The sequence below is a fragment of the Coffea arabica genome, chromosome 5e (assembly GCF_036785885.1).
Source record: "Coffea arabica cultivar ET-39 chromosome 5e, Coffea Arabica ET-39 HiFi, whole genome shotgun sequence".
Lineage (NCBI taxonomy): Eukaryota > Viridiplantae > Streptophyta > Magnoliopsida > Gentianales > Rubiaceae > Coffea > Coffea arabica.
The window spans coordinates 51,286,843-51,301,640 of record NC_092318.1 but is presented as its reverse complement, the minus strand read 5'-3'; the positions used below and the strand labels follow the sequence as shown (position 1 = coordinate 51,301,640).

The 14,798-nt window shown below is 36.1% G+C and overlaps 3 protein-coding genes across 6 annotated transcripts; all 3 read left to right on the top strand.

The window, feature by feature from the left end:
* The first annotated feature begins 2,302 nt into the window (after positions 1-2,302).
* LOC113688938 (homeobox-leucine zipper protein ATHB-52) lies at positions 2,303-2,863 on the top strand. Its single transcript, XM_027206766.2, has one exon. It carries the CDS (start codon positions 2,303-2,305, stop codon positions 2,861-2,863), a length of 561 nt encoding a protein of 186 aa, XP_027062567.2.
* Positions 2,864-5,942: 3,079 nt separating this feature from the next.
* Positions 5,943-9,420, top strand: LOC113689928 (E3 SUMO-protein ligase MMS21). 2 transcript variants are annotated; one of them, XM_072049156.1, is made up of 7 exons: positions 5,943-6,249; positions 6,391-6,462; positions 7,112-7,222; positions 7,331-7,441; positions 7,890-8,029; positions 8,876-8,961; positions 9,072-9,420. In XM_072049156.1, the coding sequence occupies exons 1-7, from the start codon at positions 6,148-6,150 to the stop codon at positions 9,197-9,199; spliced, it is 750 nt and encodes a 249-aa protein (XP_071905257.1). In that variant the 5' UTR covers positions 5,943-6,147; the 3' UTR covers positions 9,200-9,420. The 2 variants fall into 2 exon arrangements, with proteins under 2 accessions (XP_071905257.1, XP_071905258.1); XM_072049157.1 differs by lacking the exon at positions 7,331-7,441 and having other exon boundaries at positions 6,000-6,249.
* Positions 9,421-10,840: 1,420 nt separating this feature from the next.
* Positions 10,841-14,625, top strand: LOC113687720 (uncharacterized exonuclease domain-containing protein At3g15140). 3 transcript variants are annotated; one of them, XM_072049154.1, is made up of 6 exons: positions 10,841-11,328; positions 11,510-11,708; positions 12,392-12,472; positions 13,074-13,199; positions 13,837-13,960; positions 14,328-14,625. In XM_072049154.1, exons 1-6 carry the CDS (start codon positions 11,109-11,111, stop codon positions 14,517-14,519), a joined length of 942 nt encoding a protein of 313 aa, XP_071905255.1. In that variant the 5' UTR covers positions 10,841-11,108; the 3' UTR covers positions 14,520-14,625. The 3 variants fall into 3 exon arrangements, with proteins under 3 accessions (XP_071905255.1, XP_071905254.1, XP_071905256.1); XM_072049153.1 differs by having other exon boundaries at positions 10,847-11,342; positions 11,506-11,708; XM_072049155.1 differs by having other exon boundaries at positions 11,214-11,342.
* Positions 14,626-14,798: the final 173 nt, after the last annotated feature.

Here is a 14,798-nt window from a genome sequence, read left to right as displayed (position 1 = left end):
CCGAAAATCCATTGCGGAGTGTAAGTAGGGGGTTTTGATTAAGTATCTCCCATTTACACAAAAAAAAGGAAGAAAAGAAGGACTATTTCAGCTGTGGCACACACTCGTACGAAAGTGAATGTAACAAAAGCAAATCTTACTGCTAGTAAAGCAAGAATATGCATTCCCTTTTGCTTCCACTAATAGCTTAAATTGAATAGGGTCTTAAAAGACGACAATCAAATTTACGATACTGTAAACCCTTTTAGAATCAATTGCATAAGATAGGATACGCTAACTGATGACATGTGAAAAAAAGGGAACATATGAAATTTGAGAAGCTAAAGAAAGTGTAGTAGTGAAAGTCTGATTAAGATTTGCATCAAGATTCCAAATAAAAGTGTTGGAAATTTATTCAAAAGTCTTTTGAAACTTTTCTCTTGGAACGACACAGCTCTGTCAAATTTGAAAATTTCTAGTGCCTTTTGTGAGATGAGTTTCATTTTTTGGGGGTGAAAATTTGGTGTGAGGTAGAATATTTTCAAATTTAGGGAAACTTGTATTTTGGGTTTCACTTAAAATATAATGTTCCTTTTTATAATAATAATAATATTGCTATTGATAGACAGAAATGATCCTGGTAATCATTATTCAGCAAGGCTTAATATTATTATCTTTTACCATGTATATATGTCACGAACATGCATAAAAAATTAACACATAGAACAGAAAATACTCATGTTGCAGAACGGGTGTGCTTCACCTCGTAAAGAAGCATGAAGCATGCAGGCCCCGAGCATATGGGTTTAGCTTGTGCAAGACATAAATAAGGATGTTGATTTCGACAATAGCTTCATAAGATATATATAACAGGATAACAATAGTACAGACTAAGGTGTCAAATTCCCCAGCAATGAATATGAATATATGCAAGGGTTGTTTTCAACTTTTAATAGATTCCAAAAATTGGAAAAGAGAAAAAGGTGCTAGCTAGATTTCACTTTCCCCCTTTTTCTTTTCTTTTCTTTTGCATACCATGAAATAATAATTATTAACTGATTGAAATGGGAACAGAAAAGGTGAAGTTGACAAACAGTCATTAGTCAGTAGTTACTACTCAGAACTCAGAAGTTGTTAAATTATCCTGTAAACCACTCTTAGATGTGCCTATTGTTCCGCAGGTGGATTGAAAATTTTAGACAAACAGTCATTAGTGCCTTCTCAAGACTTTTGAGTACTGTTTTTCCATTAGAGCAGCATCCTTTTCTTTATATTAATCCCACCAAATATTGAATGGTCTGGCATCTAATGCAGAACCTGTGATCATTGCGAGCAAAAGTTGAAGTTCACTGGAGTTGTGCTCTCTGCAGAGGTGATTAACTGCGTCCATTCTTCCCCAAGTTGCTAAAAGGTCGCCTCAATTGATGGCTTGCTTGACCTCAAGGCCATGCAAGCCAAATTTCAACACATTCATTTCTCAGAACCATTTAAGAAAGGACTAAAAGAGTAGAACAACAGAGATGATTCCGCAAAATGCTGTGTCTGTAACCTGTCATTGTTCAGGATCTGATCTTTTTTTACAGAGACGATAAACCTATTTTATCCTACACTAAGGGGAGGGGGCGGACCTAAAGAGGTCCAAGGGTAATCCGGAGAGAACTGAACCATCACCGGATCAGATGGGTGCACTACGCACTAAGCTTTAATGCTTTTGTGGTGGCTTGGTGGTTGTTTGGGATCTAATCAGGTCCATATGTATTTTAAACATCCAAAACTCAGCGCCTTTGTTTATATTTTATCCCCATCCAAGCGGGAAGGAAGCTCCAGATCTACGACAATATTCATGTAGTATATTTTGGAACATAGCCAGGTTCATGATCCTAATTTGGTACTTGTTTGTGGATAACGTTATTAATATTGAATATGTGATTCAACTTCTTAATCCAGAACAGATAATCTTTTATACAGGAATATTTACCAAAAATTAAACATTATTCTGTACTTGCATGGTAGGACCAACTCCACGTGAACACCAAGTGCAGTTGCATGAGAAGTCAGCAGGTCCCATCTTTCCATTTTCCCCTTTCTTTACCCCATCAAAAATTTCAGAGCCAGCGCCATAAATAGAAAGTCATAAAATAAAAAACACACACATCAAGTATCTTTTAAAAAAAAAAAAGAAAAAAAGAGAAAAAAGAGAAGAAAACACATATCAGAGGACCAAACTTTCAACACTTTGAATCCCTATATAAGCCCGCAATAATCCTCATTTTCATCTCAAATTCTCTGATTTCATCACATAGAGCAACTTGCCTCTATCAACATGAGCTCTGCTCAGAACCTGAAAGGCCATTCCTTGAAACATTGCAAGAAAAGATTGAGCCAAGACCAAGTTAGGCTACTAGATGCAAATTTCAGTTCCAACAAGAAGCTTGAACCAGAGAGAAAGCTCCAGCTTGCTCGACAACTAGGCGTTCCACCGAGACAAATCGCGATTTGGTATCAAAACAAGAGAGCCCGGTGGAAGAATCAAAGCCTTGAACTTGACTACGGTGCACTTCAACTGAGGCTAGAAACTGCATTGGCTGAAAAGAGACAACTTGAGAAAGAAGTGGGGCAACTTCAAATTGAGCTGCAGAAGACCAGAGAAAATTTACTTGCTTGTACGAAGCAAGCACAAGAAATTCTTCCATTTTCATCCTTTTCGAGTTGTGGTGACGAAGGTGGAGGCTCTAGTAGCTTGAGCTTGCATGAAGATGTTAGCTGTTCTTGGCAAGATGGCCGTCAGGGCTTGCAACTTGAGGAGCTTTATGCCTGTTTGATGGGATCAGAAGGATCGGCCCGCGGTTCAGTTGGGCAAAATGAAAAAGTATTTCTTGTATAAGACAGAAAAAGTGTATCTTATGTTATGATCATCAAATGGTCAAATAAAAGTTAATTAAATACAATATAGATCACTATATGATTAGCCTTTGCAGGTTGTAGAATCGTGTAAGTGGTGCCCCTAGTGGCTAATGCTGTAGAATATGGAACATGTATTTCCAAACTGAACTTCGTCTGCAAAACTTGTTCTGTTTCATCACTTGATGCACTAATCAAATTTTCTTTAACTTTGTTGCTTTCGAGGTAAAAGGAATAAAAGCTGGATAGGATAGCATACATTTCAGATCAAACAAGAGGGCGAAAAGAGTATAACAGAGGTGTTCTTGCCTGCTAGATCATTCTCTTGTTCCTCAACCTTTTGTTGAAGAGATTTGACAATGTTTAAAATTAATTTGGATCTCATTATTAATTAGCATATCTACCAGCAGATTGCAAGTCATGCAAAAATTTTTCTCCTCCTTTCGGGTGGCAACTAATTAATTTCATGTCAGTTGTCCCATCCCAGTTTCTTGACGATGTAACACGAAGATATCTGATAATATTTTTATTTGCCAATTGGGCATGCATCTACTGTCATCGATGATATCTTACTGTCTTTTAAAAGCGATTTGGTCTGCATTATTATCAGCATTGATTAGAGCTAAAATGGGAAACATGTTAGATTATGGTAAAACACTTTCCTTTTCTAGCATAGTAGTGAAGACTTAATTAAGCACTTACGCTAATCATCTAAACGTCAATCAACACAAATAGTGAAAATGTCAATCAACAATTTTGCAACTCTTACGGGATCCTACGCATTAGTACCATGCACAGAGGATTGTAGTTTATCGTGATATTGAAAGGGTTCATCGTTTGGACACAGATGTATTATTTGTAACTGGAATTTGTCCCAATAGCCACTCGTTGGATAGATCCAGATCATTTTAGGCTGCTGTCTCGGAAAAGTTCTACCATCACCCGATCTAGTCAAATGCTATGACATTTGAAAGTCACCGGGGACTTTTTATCTCATTTTAGGACAATAAAGACGTTCAATACAAGGACTGATTAAGAGAGGCTCCAGCATATGCAACTTGGTCTCTCTGGCATGCCAATTTGGAACTTTGTCGCCGGTAGCCGCCTGTCCACCGTCAACAGCCCGACTAGTTGGGAAGAAAATGAGTCTCAAGTACATGACAAGATAGCATTAAAGTGGGGGGATTTCTTCCCTTGAACAGAGGATGGAGGAGACTTTGGGGGTTAAGGGGTCACAATCACGGTGGCTATGCAACAAATTAAATGGCTATGGCCACCTTCATTTAAGCTTGTTTCACATACATGCAAAGCATGTCATGTGTGGCATGTGTCTATCTTATATTTTGAGTTTTAACGTGTAAGCAAAGATCAAAGGGTAGACAAATTGCAAGTAGCTCTCATGAAGTCGATTAATTTGACAGTGGCCTCAACTGCTACCTAACAGTAGCTCTTAAGAGGTTTGAAGATTTCAAAGTCAGAGCATCCAGCTTAGTTTGCTCTCTTCTTGTTGCTGCAGAAGAATTGAAAGCAGAAGCTATCCCTATAAAATATGGAGCTCTTGAGTCTCGTATCATTGGCACTAGAAGGAGTAATATTTTATGGTTTAGTGATACGTTTGGCTGCAATGCTGCCCAATTGCACGCTGGCCGGAGGATTCTCTATCCATTCCCATGATTAGATTATTTGGATAAATAACCCTTATGATTAGATAGGCGCTACGACTGGGGGAGACATCCAAAATCTCCATTGGCATATTGCAACAAATATATGACGTAATTAACCACGTTATTAGGTCAACACGAAAATCGAGGCCAAAACTAGACAAAAGCAAGAATCATAAAAAATAGGTTTTAAGTTTCAAAATATCTTCAATGTCTATGAATCGCTATATTGTCCTTGTAGATCTCTGCATGTATTCTGACCATCAAATTGAATAGAAAAAAAAAACTGTTTCAAATAACTTATTTGAATCATCATTGGCAATTCAAAGTTTTATTTTCTCCCGCTCTGGAGAGATTTCAAGCTTTGAAGAAGGTAAAAGTAAAACAAAAGAAAAGGAGGAAGATTTGGAATTAAATTACAAACTTTAGGGGTCACCTGATTAATATTACAAATCAATTTAAACCTCGAGGATGAGAAACTTTCCAGCCTCTATTAAAGGGCCAATGTGTCCGCCAGCCCAATATCAGAGTTCATAGCGCAGTAGGCTGATCTTTACATTTAGGCGGATTGGGCTTTTGACAAAAGCCCAATAATTGAAAAGCCTCATCACAAGCGACGGACTTGACATCAGGTTCGCCTGCAGAATTTGCACCACCTTATGTGTGTGTTTGATAGAACTGAAGTCTGAAAATTAAAATCCGAAAGATGACATATGAAGTTTGAATTTATTAAGTTATTGGATTGTTAAATATTAAATTCAATACATTTGAATGCATAACACATTCAGTGATAAGTGAATAGATTATCACTTACTTTTTAGGAGGAAGTTTTGCCTAAAAAATTCAGTGCTATTTAATTAATTCAGATATTCAATTTTTTGTTATCAAATGTATCTAACATGTTAAGATCTGTATCCATTAAGTTTAACTGCTGAATAGAGTTATCAAACAGGGCCTTACAGGAGTTGGGGTTCGAAAAGGTTAACGTCTATGATTTGAACAAAATAAAAAAATTTTAAAACTCAAATTACATATTGTGCATCCACTTTAATATCATGTATGGGACTTACGAAATTTTGTTATACTTTTACAAGTTATTGAAAATGAATTATACTTTGAACAAAGTGAGTTACATCCGATGAAATTGAAACAAAATCAGTCCAACGGTTTTTGACAACGGTTTGGACCCATGGTGCCCCTCTAGTAAAGTAGCAAGTATTGGAAGTGTAACATATCATCAATTCATTAAAACAGAGGTTTTAAAACACCGTTCAAGTAATTAACCCTTATTTGTGTAATCATGGGAGTCACTCTAATGATCAGGAAATGGCTGTTAAAGTTTTTTTTTTCCGTTAAATTCAGAGTTCAAATTCAGGGCCTGTTAGTGGTGAAAAAGGTCTGAAGATGATTCCAAAAAAAAAAACTTTTATTCGAGAAAGGTGTGAGGTTTTTTTTTTTAAAAAACCCCCTTGTTTATATATCATCTCCTCCCTCGTTCAGCTATTGCTTTCCCTCCAAAAAAGAAGCTAGTGAAGCCTGAAAATTGGCACACCCAAATTAAAAAATATATGTAGTAATTATCTTTTGAGTGCGAATTAATTAAAAGATGGCATCGACCTCAGCTCCTCATCGGAGCAACGCCGGCGGCTATAGCAGAATGAAGTCGGCAGCATCCAAGCTTTACAACGACAATCAATCTCTTATAGCTGTAATTACTTCTCAAATTCTCCAAACCCTACTATCAACAGCAACGCCCCCCCTCCCCCCCAAAAAAAACCATTTTTCTTTTCTTATCTGTTTTTCTCCAATATGTAAAGATATTTTCTCAATTTTTTTGTTTTCGTTGCAGGAAATGAGGAGGGCTTTTAATATGATGAAAGAAATTGCGGTTGATTTGGAGAAAGATAAGAAGTCCGATTTGGTACATCTTTTTTATAAACCTTAGTTTTGTTTGCTTCTGATGCATATAGAATGTGAATGTCGTTGTTAATGGTTTAGCTACATAGTTTAATAAAAAATGTAACAGTCCCCAAAATTAATATCAAGTAGTTTTTTTTTGTTTTTGTTTTTGTTTTTTTAACATTTAAGCATGTTGAAGCTGCTGGGGAGGTCCATTATAGATTTCCTTAGCAAATTCACTAAGTTGGATGGATTAGTTTGCTGATTTTGAACTTCAATAGTGATCTGGTTAACCTTGTCAATAAATGCAAATGCATGGTCGCTGAATGAATTTTAAATGTTGCATAAAGCATGATTTAAGGTCTAGTGTTTGGAAAGGTATGATCTGTTGGTGTAATTTATGCATATTAGAGCAGTTGATTTTGAAGCATGTATGTGGCTAAGCGTCAACGAACCCATACAATTCAGAACAATGGGATATAAACATAAGATTCTGAAAAGTTGATGAAGCAGAACAAATTCCAATTACATGATAGGTGCATTTGTGCAAGATGGTGGTCCTTTATTTTTGATATATGATGAAGTCATTTATCGAATGAAACCTTCTTAGAGGTATTTACAAACTTTCTTCTCACAAGTTCTTAGGGAATTGGTTTTCAAAATTGACACAGGTTAAAGAGCTTGAAAGTGGAGTAGCAGAACTGTTAGAAGCTTCTGATGACTGCATGCATCTTTCAACTGCTATTCTGTCTGTTGGAAATGAGTACCAACCCAGGCAGGAGGTATATCTCTTGCTCTAATCATAAATCTCCTTTTAAGTCATTGCAGTGACAAAATCTGTTCACTTTTTTTCACTTCACTGGTCATCTATCATGCTCTTTGAAAAGCAGCTAACGGATTTTAAGAAGTTACTGGATGATGAGATTACAAAATCAAAGTCAACTTCATCATCAACTTCACAAAACCATCAGTTTTTACGACAATTTAGGGAAGCTGTCTGGGTATGTCTATTTAGTATAGAATTGTAATCTTAAAGCATTATTTGTATCCACTTTGTGCTATTATCTTCATCTCTTGTTCAATATAACTGCAATTATGAAAGTGTCATGCACTTGATTGTAATTTACATGATTACCAGCCCTTCCTGCAACTGTGTGATATGCAAAATGATGCTCATGCGACATTAAGGTATACTTGTGCAGTCTATCACTCTACAGCACATGCAAATTATGAAGTTAAATTACTTAAAAAATTTTGTTCATTTTTTGGTCTTGTATGACGCTTGGCCTTGCTTCATTGTTGTTTTTCAAAGCGCCCCTAACTGTTAGTCTCTTACAGACGTTTTTCTGCTAGTTTTTAACTCTTCAATACTCTTGGGAATGTCCTACATATGTATATATATTTTCCTTGTCATAGTATAAGCTTTTTTTTTTTTTTTTGGCTGGGCAGAATGTTCATCATTCAGGCATCCCAATGCCAGGTGAGGAGCAGGAGGACATTGTGATGACCAGTACCGAAAGCAATATTCTCAATAAAACTTGCCCAGTGACTGGGAAGCCAGTCACTGAACTAGCAGACCCAGTGCGAAGGTCTCTGAGTATACCTCTCTTTTCCGTCTATAGGAGTGGTCAAATATATATAATTATTGTTAAATACTAAGATAAAATAGAAATTTCTATGTTTTGTCTCGCTATCTGTGGTCGGATGAATATGAAGTCTGGGCGAATGCATCTTTACATTTCCACATGTATTCTAACAAAAACTGTTTTTATTTATTTTTGGCTATGATTGTATGACCTGGCTAATTTTTTACTCTTCCTTTGCAACGAGACATTATCTTTGTGTAGCATCTCATGGAAGCAGCATAATATTTGATCCATCCAGCCTTGCTGGTTAAAGGCTGCAGTATTGTTGCAAAATATTGGCATAGCATTCCTATTCTTGCTTGATGAGGGGAGTTATACTGTTGGTATTGCTTCTGTAGTGGAAGTAGTTTTGAAACCAAAGCCATACGGATTCATGGTTAATGAACTGAATGTGTATCAACCAATTACAGCTCTAGTATATTGCACATTTTTGTTTTTGTTATATCATTTTTGAATTACATGCCGAGGGAACCCACATGGACTGAGTAAAAGGAAAAGACAGTGGCAGATGAGATTACAAATTTAGATTGAAGTTGAAGGTTTACCATCTTCTGTGTGTGCCTTGTTAGGAATCTCATGCAAGTGGTCTGGTTCTTATTGCCATAAGTACTCCTTGATTGCAAATCAGCTCCTCAGATTCATAATGAGCGTCAGTGATGGTTTTTGTTATTATTTTCTGAAACTGAATTGTTTTGGCTGCAATAAGACGTGGAGGGCTTATAGTTTTTCCTTGTATTGTTTATTCTGCTACCTATTTGTTTGACTTCATTCTTTTATCCATTGAGGCAGCATGGACTGCAAGCATGTTTATGACAAGAACGCTATCATGTATCACATGAGATCCATGAAATCCAAGTGTCCTTGTCCTGTAGCAGGTATATACTTCCATATCTTATGTTGCAAGTATTATTATGTTACTTTGTTCCTTCGTTCCTTTGTTCTTTATTCATATTCCTTGGGTTTACCTGGATGTTTCTTCTTGCAGGTTGCCCTAAAGAGTTGCAGGTGCATAGATTGATATGTGACCCTCTGTTGTTAGTAGAAATTGAAGAAATGCGCACAATGAGCAAAGGAACTGCTCAACCTGGGGTTATAGAAGATTTTACTGGGTGACGAAAATGACCTATCAAGGTTTGGTAATGGTAGCAAGATTTATTAATTTCAGATATTTCTTCCAAACTCCCTGAAATTTCCCGATCAAATTTTGAAACTGTAACGTAGAATGTTCCTCTGCCACTTTGACAGTGATGGAGGTGTTAAAAACTTAAAGGGCCTTATTTTTCTTGTTTGGTGCTTTTAAATCTGACTAGCAGTTTCAGGATGGGTTACTGAAAGTGTCTCTGGTTGTATTGCCAACTTCATGCACTTCAGTTTGAAAAGAGAGTTTGTCCATCGCGGGCATGTTCAAGATCGAGCAATCGGGGTACGTTGGCTGGCTGTTTAGTAAGGAAATGCCACGAATACATTTTCAGCCCTACACTTGAATAATTGTGCCTCTTACCGCTCAGATCAAAGCTACTTTCTATTCGTCATTCAGACTTCTTAGTTAATAAAGACATTAATCTAAGATATTGTGTGCACCAGATCCGTATAAGTCAATCCTTTTCTTAAAAAAACCAAAAAAAAAAAAATCATAACCAAATATAAAAGTAAGGATACTAATATTATTTTGCGTGTTTTTAAAAGAAGTGATTGATTTATTCACGACTATGTAATATCTTTCTCACTACATCAATGTAAAGATTAAAATAGTTACATATGTGTCAAGACTTAAATTTGAGGTCACCTCAAAATTGGCTACCATAATTGTGGCAGTTATCCGCACAATTTTTAGCAATTTATAGCGGTTATTATAATATATTACTATTATAGGTCGGAGTCTTTGACTGTTGGTAGTGAGATTCGAACCTTCATTGGTGAAAGCTATAATATGTGATTTGAATGAATGAAACATTTATTTCATCCTAAAAAATGGGATAATATCAGAAACTTCCCTTGAGATTTTTCTTAATATCACATGACACCCGTAAAGTTTTAAAAATATCACTTGCCTTCCTTACTTCTGTTATTTGTGTTACAAAATTTTTAAAAGCCCTAAATGACCCTTTCACTTGCTAAATAAAAATATTCCTAAACTATTTTGTCAATTTTAAGAAACCATCATCTAAAAACTAATCTCTTGTAGTACCATCACATCATAATGCTATACTCCATAAAAATATAAATTTGAAAAATAAAAAAAGATATTTGAAAAGAAATGCACTTGCACTAATTTAATTTTATATGGTCAAAATCAATTTCTTATGAACTTTTATATTTTTTTCAACATCTTCTCAACCCTTGCCCAAATTATCAAATTGTACTAATTATTATAAAAATCAACTTAAAATAAGCAAATAAATCATACCTCACTTTATCACAATCACAAAATAAAAAGATAAACAAAATTGAATTTATTATAATTTACAAATAAAATATTGCATAATCATCCAAAAAATGAGTAATAGAGAATGATGGAGAAAAGGGAAAAAGAAAAAAGTGACTTTAGTTTTTTTTTTTTAATTTTTGAATTCCATTTATTTGATATGTGAATCATGTGTCAAATGAGGGTTAATATAGTCTTTTTATAATTATTAGGGAAGGTAAGTAATATTTCAAAAATATTAGGCGCGTCAAGTGATATTAGGAGAAACCTCAAGCAAAGTTTCTGATATTATTCCAAAAAAAAAAAAGGAGAGAGACTCTTAGAACCTGAACCTGTATTACGAGGGAGTCCACAAGCTGAGCCACAATTAAAAAGGCAAAAAATGTCCTGAGCCACCCGGTCCTCCCCATGAGCCTGGAGCCGTCAAATTGTTCTGGAATTCTGAGACTTCCTCGGCGCTCAGCGGACACTAAATTGACATGGAACTTCTACCGTGAGACTGTGAGAGTCAAATAAAAGGAAAAAGGGCCTTTCCTAAACCCACACTCCCCGGTACTAAAACCCCCCCTATTTGAATAAAACAGGGTCATCATCCAGATGACGTTTCCAAGATTTTCTTCGTTAGTCCGTCGTGCTCCTCTTCCATCTCCCGTACTTCCACCTCTCTCAACACTCCCTTCTCTTCACCCCAAACGCAGCATTAGCCTCGGAGCCTCTGCTTTCATGGAAAAAGAAGAATCCACCTCTTCACCAATCCAAGCTTCTGCTCCCCTCAAAATCAACCGCTGGAAGCCCTTATGTTTGTACTACACCCAAGGTAAGTGTACTAAGGTGAGCCCTTTTGTCCTTTTGCTGCTTTTAGTGTAATAGTTCCCTATGATTTTTCTGTGTTTTATAGTATTTCTGTTTTGTGCTTTATGTGGAAAAACTTTAGTAAATTTTATGGTTCCCCCCCCCCCCCCCCCCCCCCCTCCCCTCCCTCCCCTTTGGATAGACAGATGACCCTGTTCATTTGGGGAAGTTTAACCATAATCTCTCATCTGGGCTTGGGTTGGAAGCATGTCAGTTGGAGAAGCTGAAGTCGCAGGAGTTCGATTACTTTCTTGTGCTTGATTTGGAGGGCAAAGTGGAGATTCTCGAGTTTCCTGTGCTCTTACTTGATGCCAAAACCATGAATTCCATCGACTTCTTCCACAGGTTTCGTTAAAAAAAATTATAAAAAATTTAATTTACTGCTTTGGAAACATGATCCCGTGTAATGTTGTGGAAATATCCTTCATGTTTTACATTAGTCCCTTTAGGTATTAACTTTACATGAGCTCATTCTAAGGCAGTCTATCAACACTAGAATAGTTGACATGGTTGAAAACCAAAAAAAAATGATCCATTGGTTTATGTACTGCAATAACGAGGAATTTGATTCGGGTAGTGATTTGACTTTGAGTGTAACTGTGAAGAAGTTTGCTTCATACGCCGAAATGATTACTGGATTCATGTTATGGGTGTTTGCATCTAAATGGATTTATTTTCGTACTTGGAGTTTGTCTTTTTGATAAAATGGGTTCTACTGTAACAATAGCTTGATATAGCTGGTAATGTGAGTGGGATACATGTGAAAGTAATTAGAAGGATGTAGGATTTGATATTTGGTATGGAAAACTTTCCTTTGCAGTTAAGGACGTAATATCTTCACCGTCCAAAAAGGGGACTTGGGAAAGTAAATGGTAAACCATGGATGGAGTATATTGTGGCTAGTAAATTTATCTTGACATCTTACGATGCTAATTGCTTGCTTGTTAGCAAAATTTGTTTAATTTTTATGTGATGAGTGTGATTTTAAATGATTAATGCTTCTTCTGGTTTTCCTAAACTTTTGACAGGTTTGTGAGGCCTTCCCAGATGGGTGAGCAAAGAATAAATCAGTACATTGGCGGAAAATACGGAAAACTAGGAGTTGACAGGTACATTACTAATTCTCTGTCCAAGTCGCTAAACTTAGTTTACTTGCTGGCCTGTTTGATTCAGCTGATGCTATTTTATATCTGTTGAATCTATTACCTGGGCTTGTCTGGTGAATCTTGATTCTTGATACTTTTTTTTTTTTTGGACTGATGATATACTTGATTCACCAGATGAATGCTCTGTTATCTAAATACTTGATTCACCGGTGAATCTAGTGATTTCACTTGTATATCCATATGCTTTATTTTGGAGTTTACTCATTGTGGATTGATGTATTTGTCAAACTATATTGCAATTGAAGGAAAGGTTGCTATAAATTTGAAAATTCAGTTGCATAACTTGTTCACTTACACATTGGTATTTCTTTTTCAAGGGCACACGTTGGTAGCTTTAGTATTTCATCTTCACATTATAGTTTCGAACCATGAATCTTACTTGGACTTAATTTTTCTTTTCCTAAAGCATGTTTGTCCTATTTTTGATGAGATTAGAATTTCATTTCCCAGAAATTATGCTCCCCCCCCCCCCCCAACCCCACCCACCAAAAAAAAGGAAAAAGTATACTATCTTGAGCCATTTCATGGTTCTTTATTTATGCAGGGTTTGGCACGATACTGCCATTCCATTTGATGAAGTGATTCAACAATTTGAAGAGTGGTTGGGTAAGCATCATTTATGGGTCAAAAAGCCAGGTGGTCGTCTAAATAGAGCTGCATTTATAACTTGGTAAGTTGCTTGTCTTAGTGATGTTGACATAACCCTTGAGTCATTTTTATCAATGCCCTACTTCGCTGGATCAAATTGTCATATTTTATCAATGCCTTCTGAGAGGTGTAGAATAAACGCCTATGAATTCTGTTGAATGGATAAACTTTGTTTTTGTACTTTTACTTGTCGTTTTTTATGAACATTCAGATGTTAAAAGTTTGAAACAGTGAGAGCCTAATAACATATGGGTCCTCTGCTGAAATCTAAAAGCTCCTTTTTCACTTAAAAAAAAAAAACTCTGTTTGTAGCATTCTATTTCTCTTTTGATTCCCCTATCATTTAGTTTTAAAGTGTTGATGATATTGTTGAGGCCTACATTACTTAATCAGAAAGGATAAATATGTAATGGCCTTCATTAGATGTAGAATGTGTCTTCATTGTATTTTACTTCTCTGTAAATTGGGGATAGGAATAATAATAATAGTATGATCCTAAACAAAATCATAAAACCACTAGGATTTTGGAGATGGAGAATAAACAGGACTTGATCCAGTCTGAGAAGGAGTTGCAATACTTGTTAGGTTCTGAAAACAAAGCAACAACATTCTTTAGTTTTTTCTAATTAACTATAGTATTGTTGGTTTACATGTACCAGCGGAAATTGGGATTTGAAGACAAAGATCCCTGCGCAGTGCAAAGTATCAAGGATGGCACTTCCATCATATTTCACTGAATGGATCAATCTAAAGGACATTTTTTTGAACTTTTATAATAGAAGGGTGAGTTTGCTGTACTTACACATTTCTGATTTCGAAATGATTCCCTTTGGATTCAGCTGAGTTGATTACACTCTGTGAACCATAGGTTGGCATGATTTAGTTGTGTGACCGCCAAGTTACTGTACAATTTACTTTCAGAGTACGTTGCATTAGTGTGAGATTGGTTGTGTGTCTGTGAGTTTATGCATTTTATAGAGTGTTTCATCTCAGCCCAATGCTCCTCGTTTGCAGCTGCTGCTGTTGATTAGACCAAGTTGTGTTATAGTGATAAACTTCTCAGATTGTTGCCATCCTCCTCAAACCTCTCATAGTTTTGCGTTGCCCTTAGTTCCTGTTTTACACAAGTTGGCTTCTTTTTGATTGTCAGGCTCCAGGAATGGTTTCAATGATGAGGGAACTCCGAATTCCACTGCGAGGAAGTCACCATCTTGGAATGGATGATACCAAAAATATTGCAAGAGTGGTACAACACATGCTTATAGATGGTGCTCTTCTGCAAATTACTGCAAGGAGATTACGTGGTTCAAAAGTTGAGTTTCTATTTGAAAATCGTGTCTAGTTGCCACTCTACATCTCTTTACGTTCACCTTCCTTGTTATGATCTTCATTTCGGACTAATTTCTTTGTGCTAATTGCATATATATATATATATATTCTTCATGAGCTTTCCTTCTCCAACAACAATTTCAAGAATTCAACCAGTGTGTTGATGGGTTGATCGCTGTTCAAATTATTCCAATTTTACCGTTCAAATTGCAATTGAATGGCATGACAACGTCATCTACCAAAACATAATGGGATAACAGAGCGGAAAAAAACTATGCTTTGATTTTTCTGA

Coding starts and splice junctions, on each gene's coding strand:
- LOC113688938 (XM_027206766.2), top strand. CDS start 2,303: ATGAGCTCTGCTCAGAACCTGAAAGGCCATTCCTTGAAACATTGCAAG.
- LOC113689928 (XM_072049156.1), top strand. CDS start 6,148: ATGGCATCGACCTCAGCTCCTCATCGGAGCAACGCCGGCGGCTATAGC. Junction 6,463..7,111: donor AAGATAAGAAGTCCGATTTG/GTACATCTTTTT, acceptor AAATTGACACAG/GTTAAAGAGCTTGAAAGTGG. Junction 8,030..8,875: donor CTAGCAGACCCAGTGCGAAG/GTCTCTGAGTAT, acceptor CCATTGAGGCAG/CATGGACTGCAAGCATGTTT.
- LOC113687720 (XM_072049153.1), top strand. CDS start 11,109: ATGACGTTTCCAAGATTTTCTTCGTTAGTCCGTCGTGCTCCTCTTCCA. Junction 11,709..12,391: donor TCCATCGACTTCTTCCACAG/GTTTCGTTAAAA, acceptor AACTTTTGACAG/GTTTGTGAGGCCTTCCCAGA. Junction 12,473..13,073: donor GGAAAACTAGGAGTTGACAG/GTACATTACTAA, acceptor TTATTTATGCAG/GGTTTGGCACGATACTGCCA.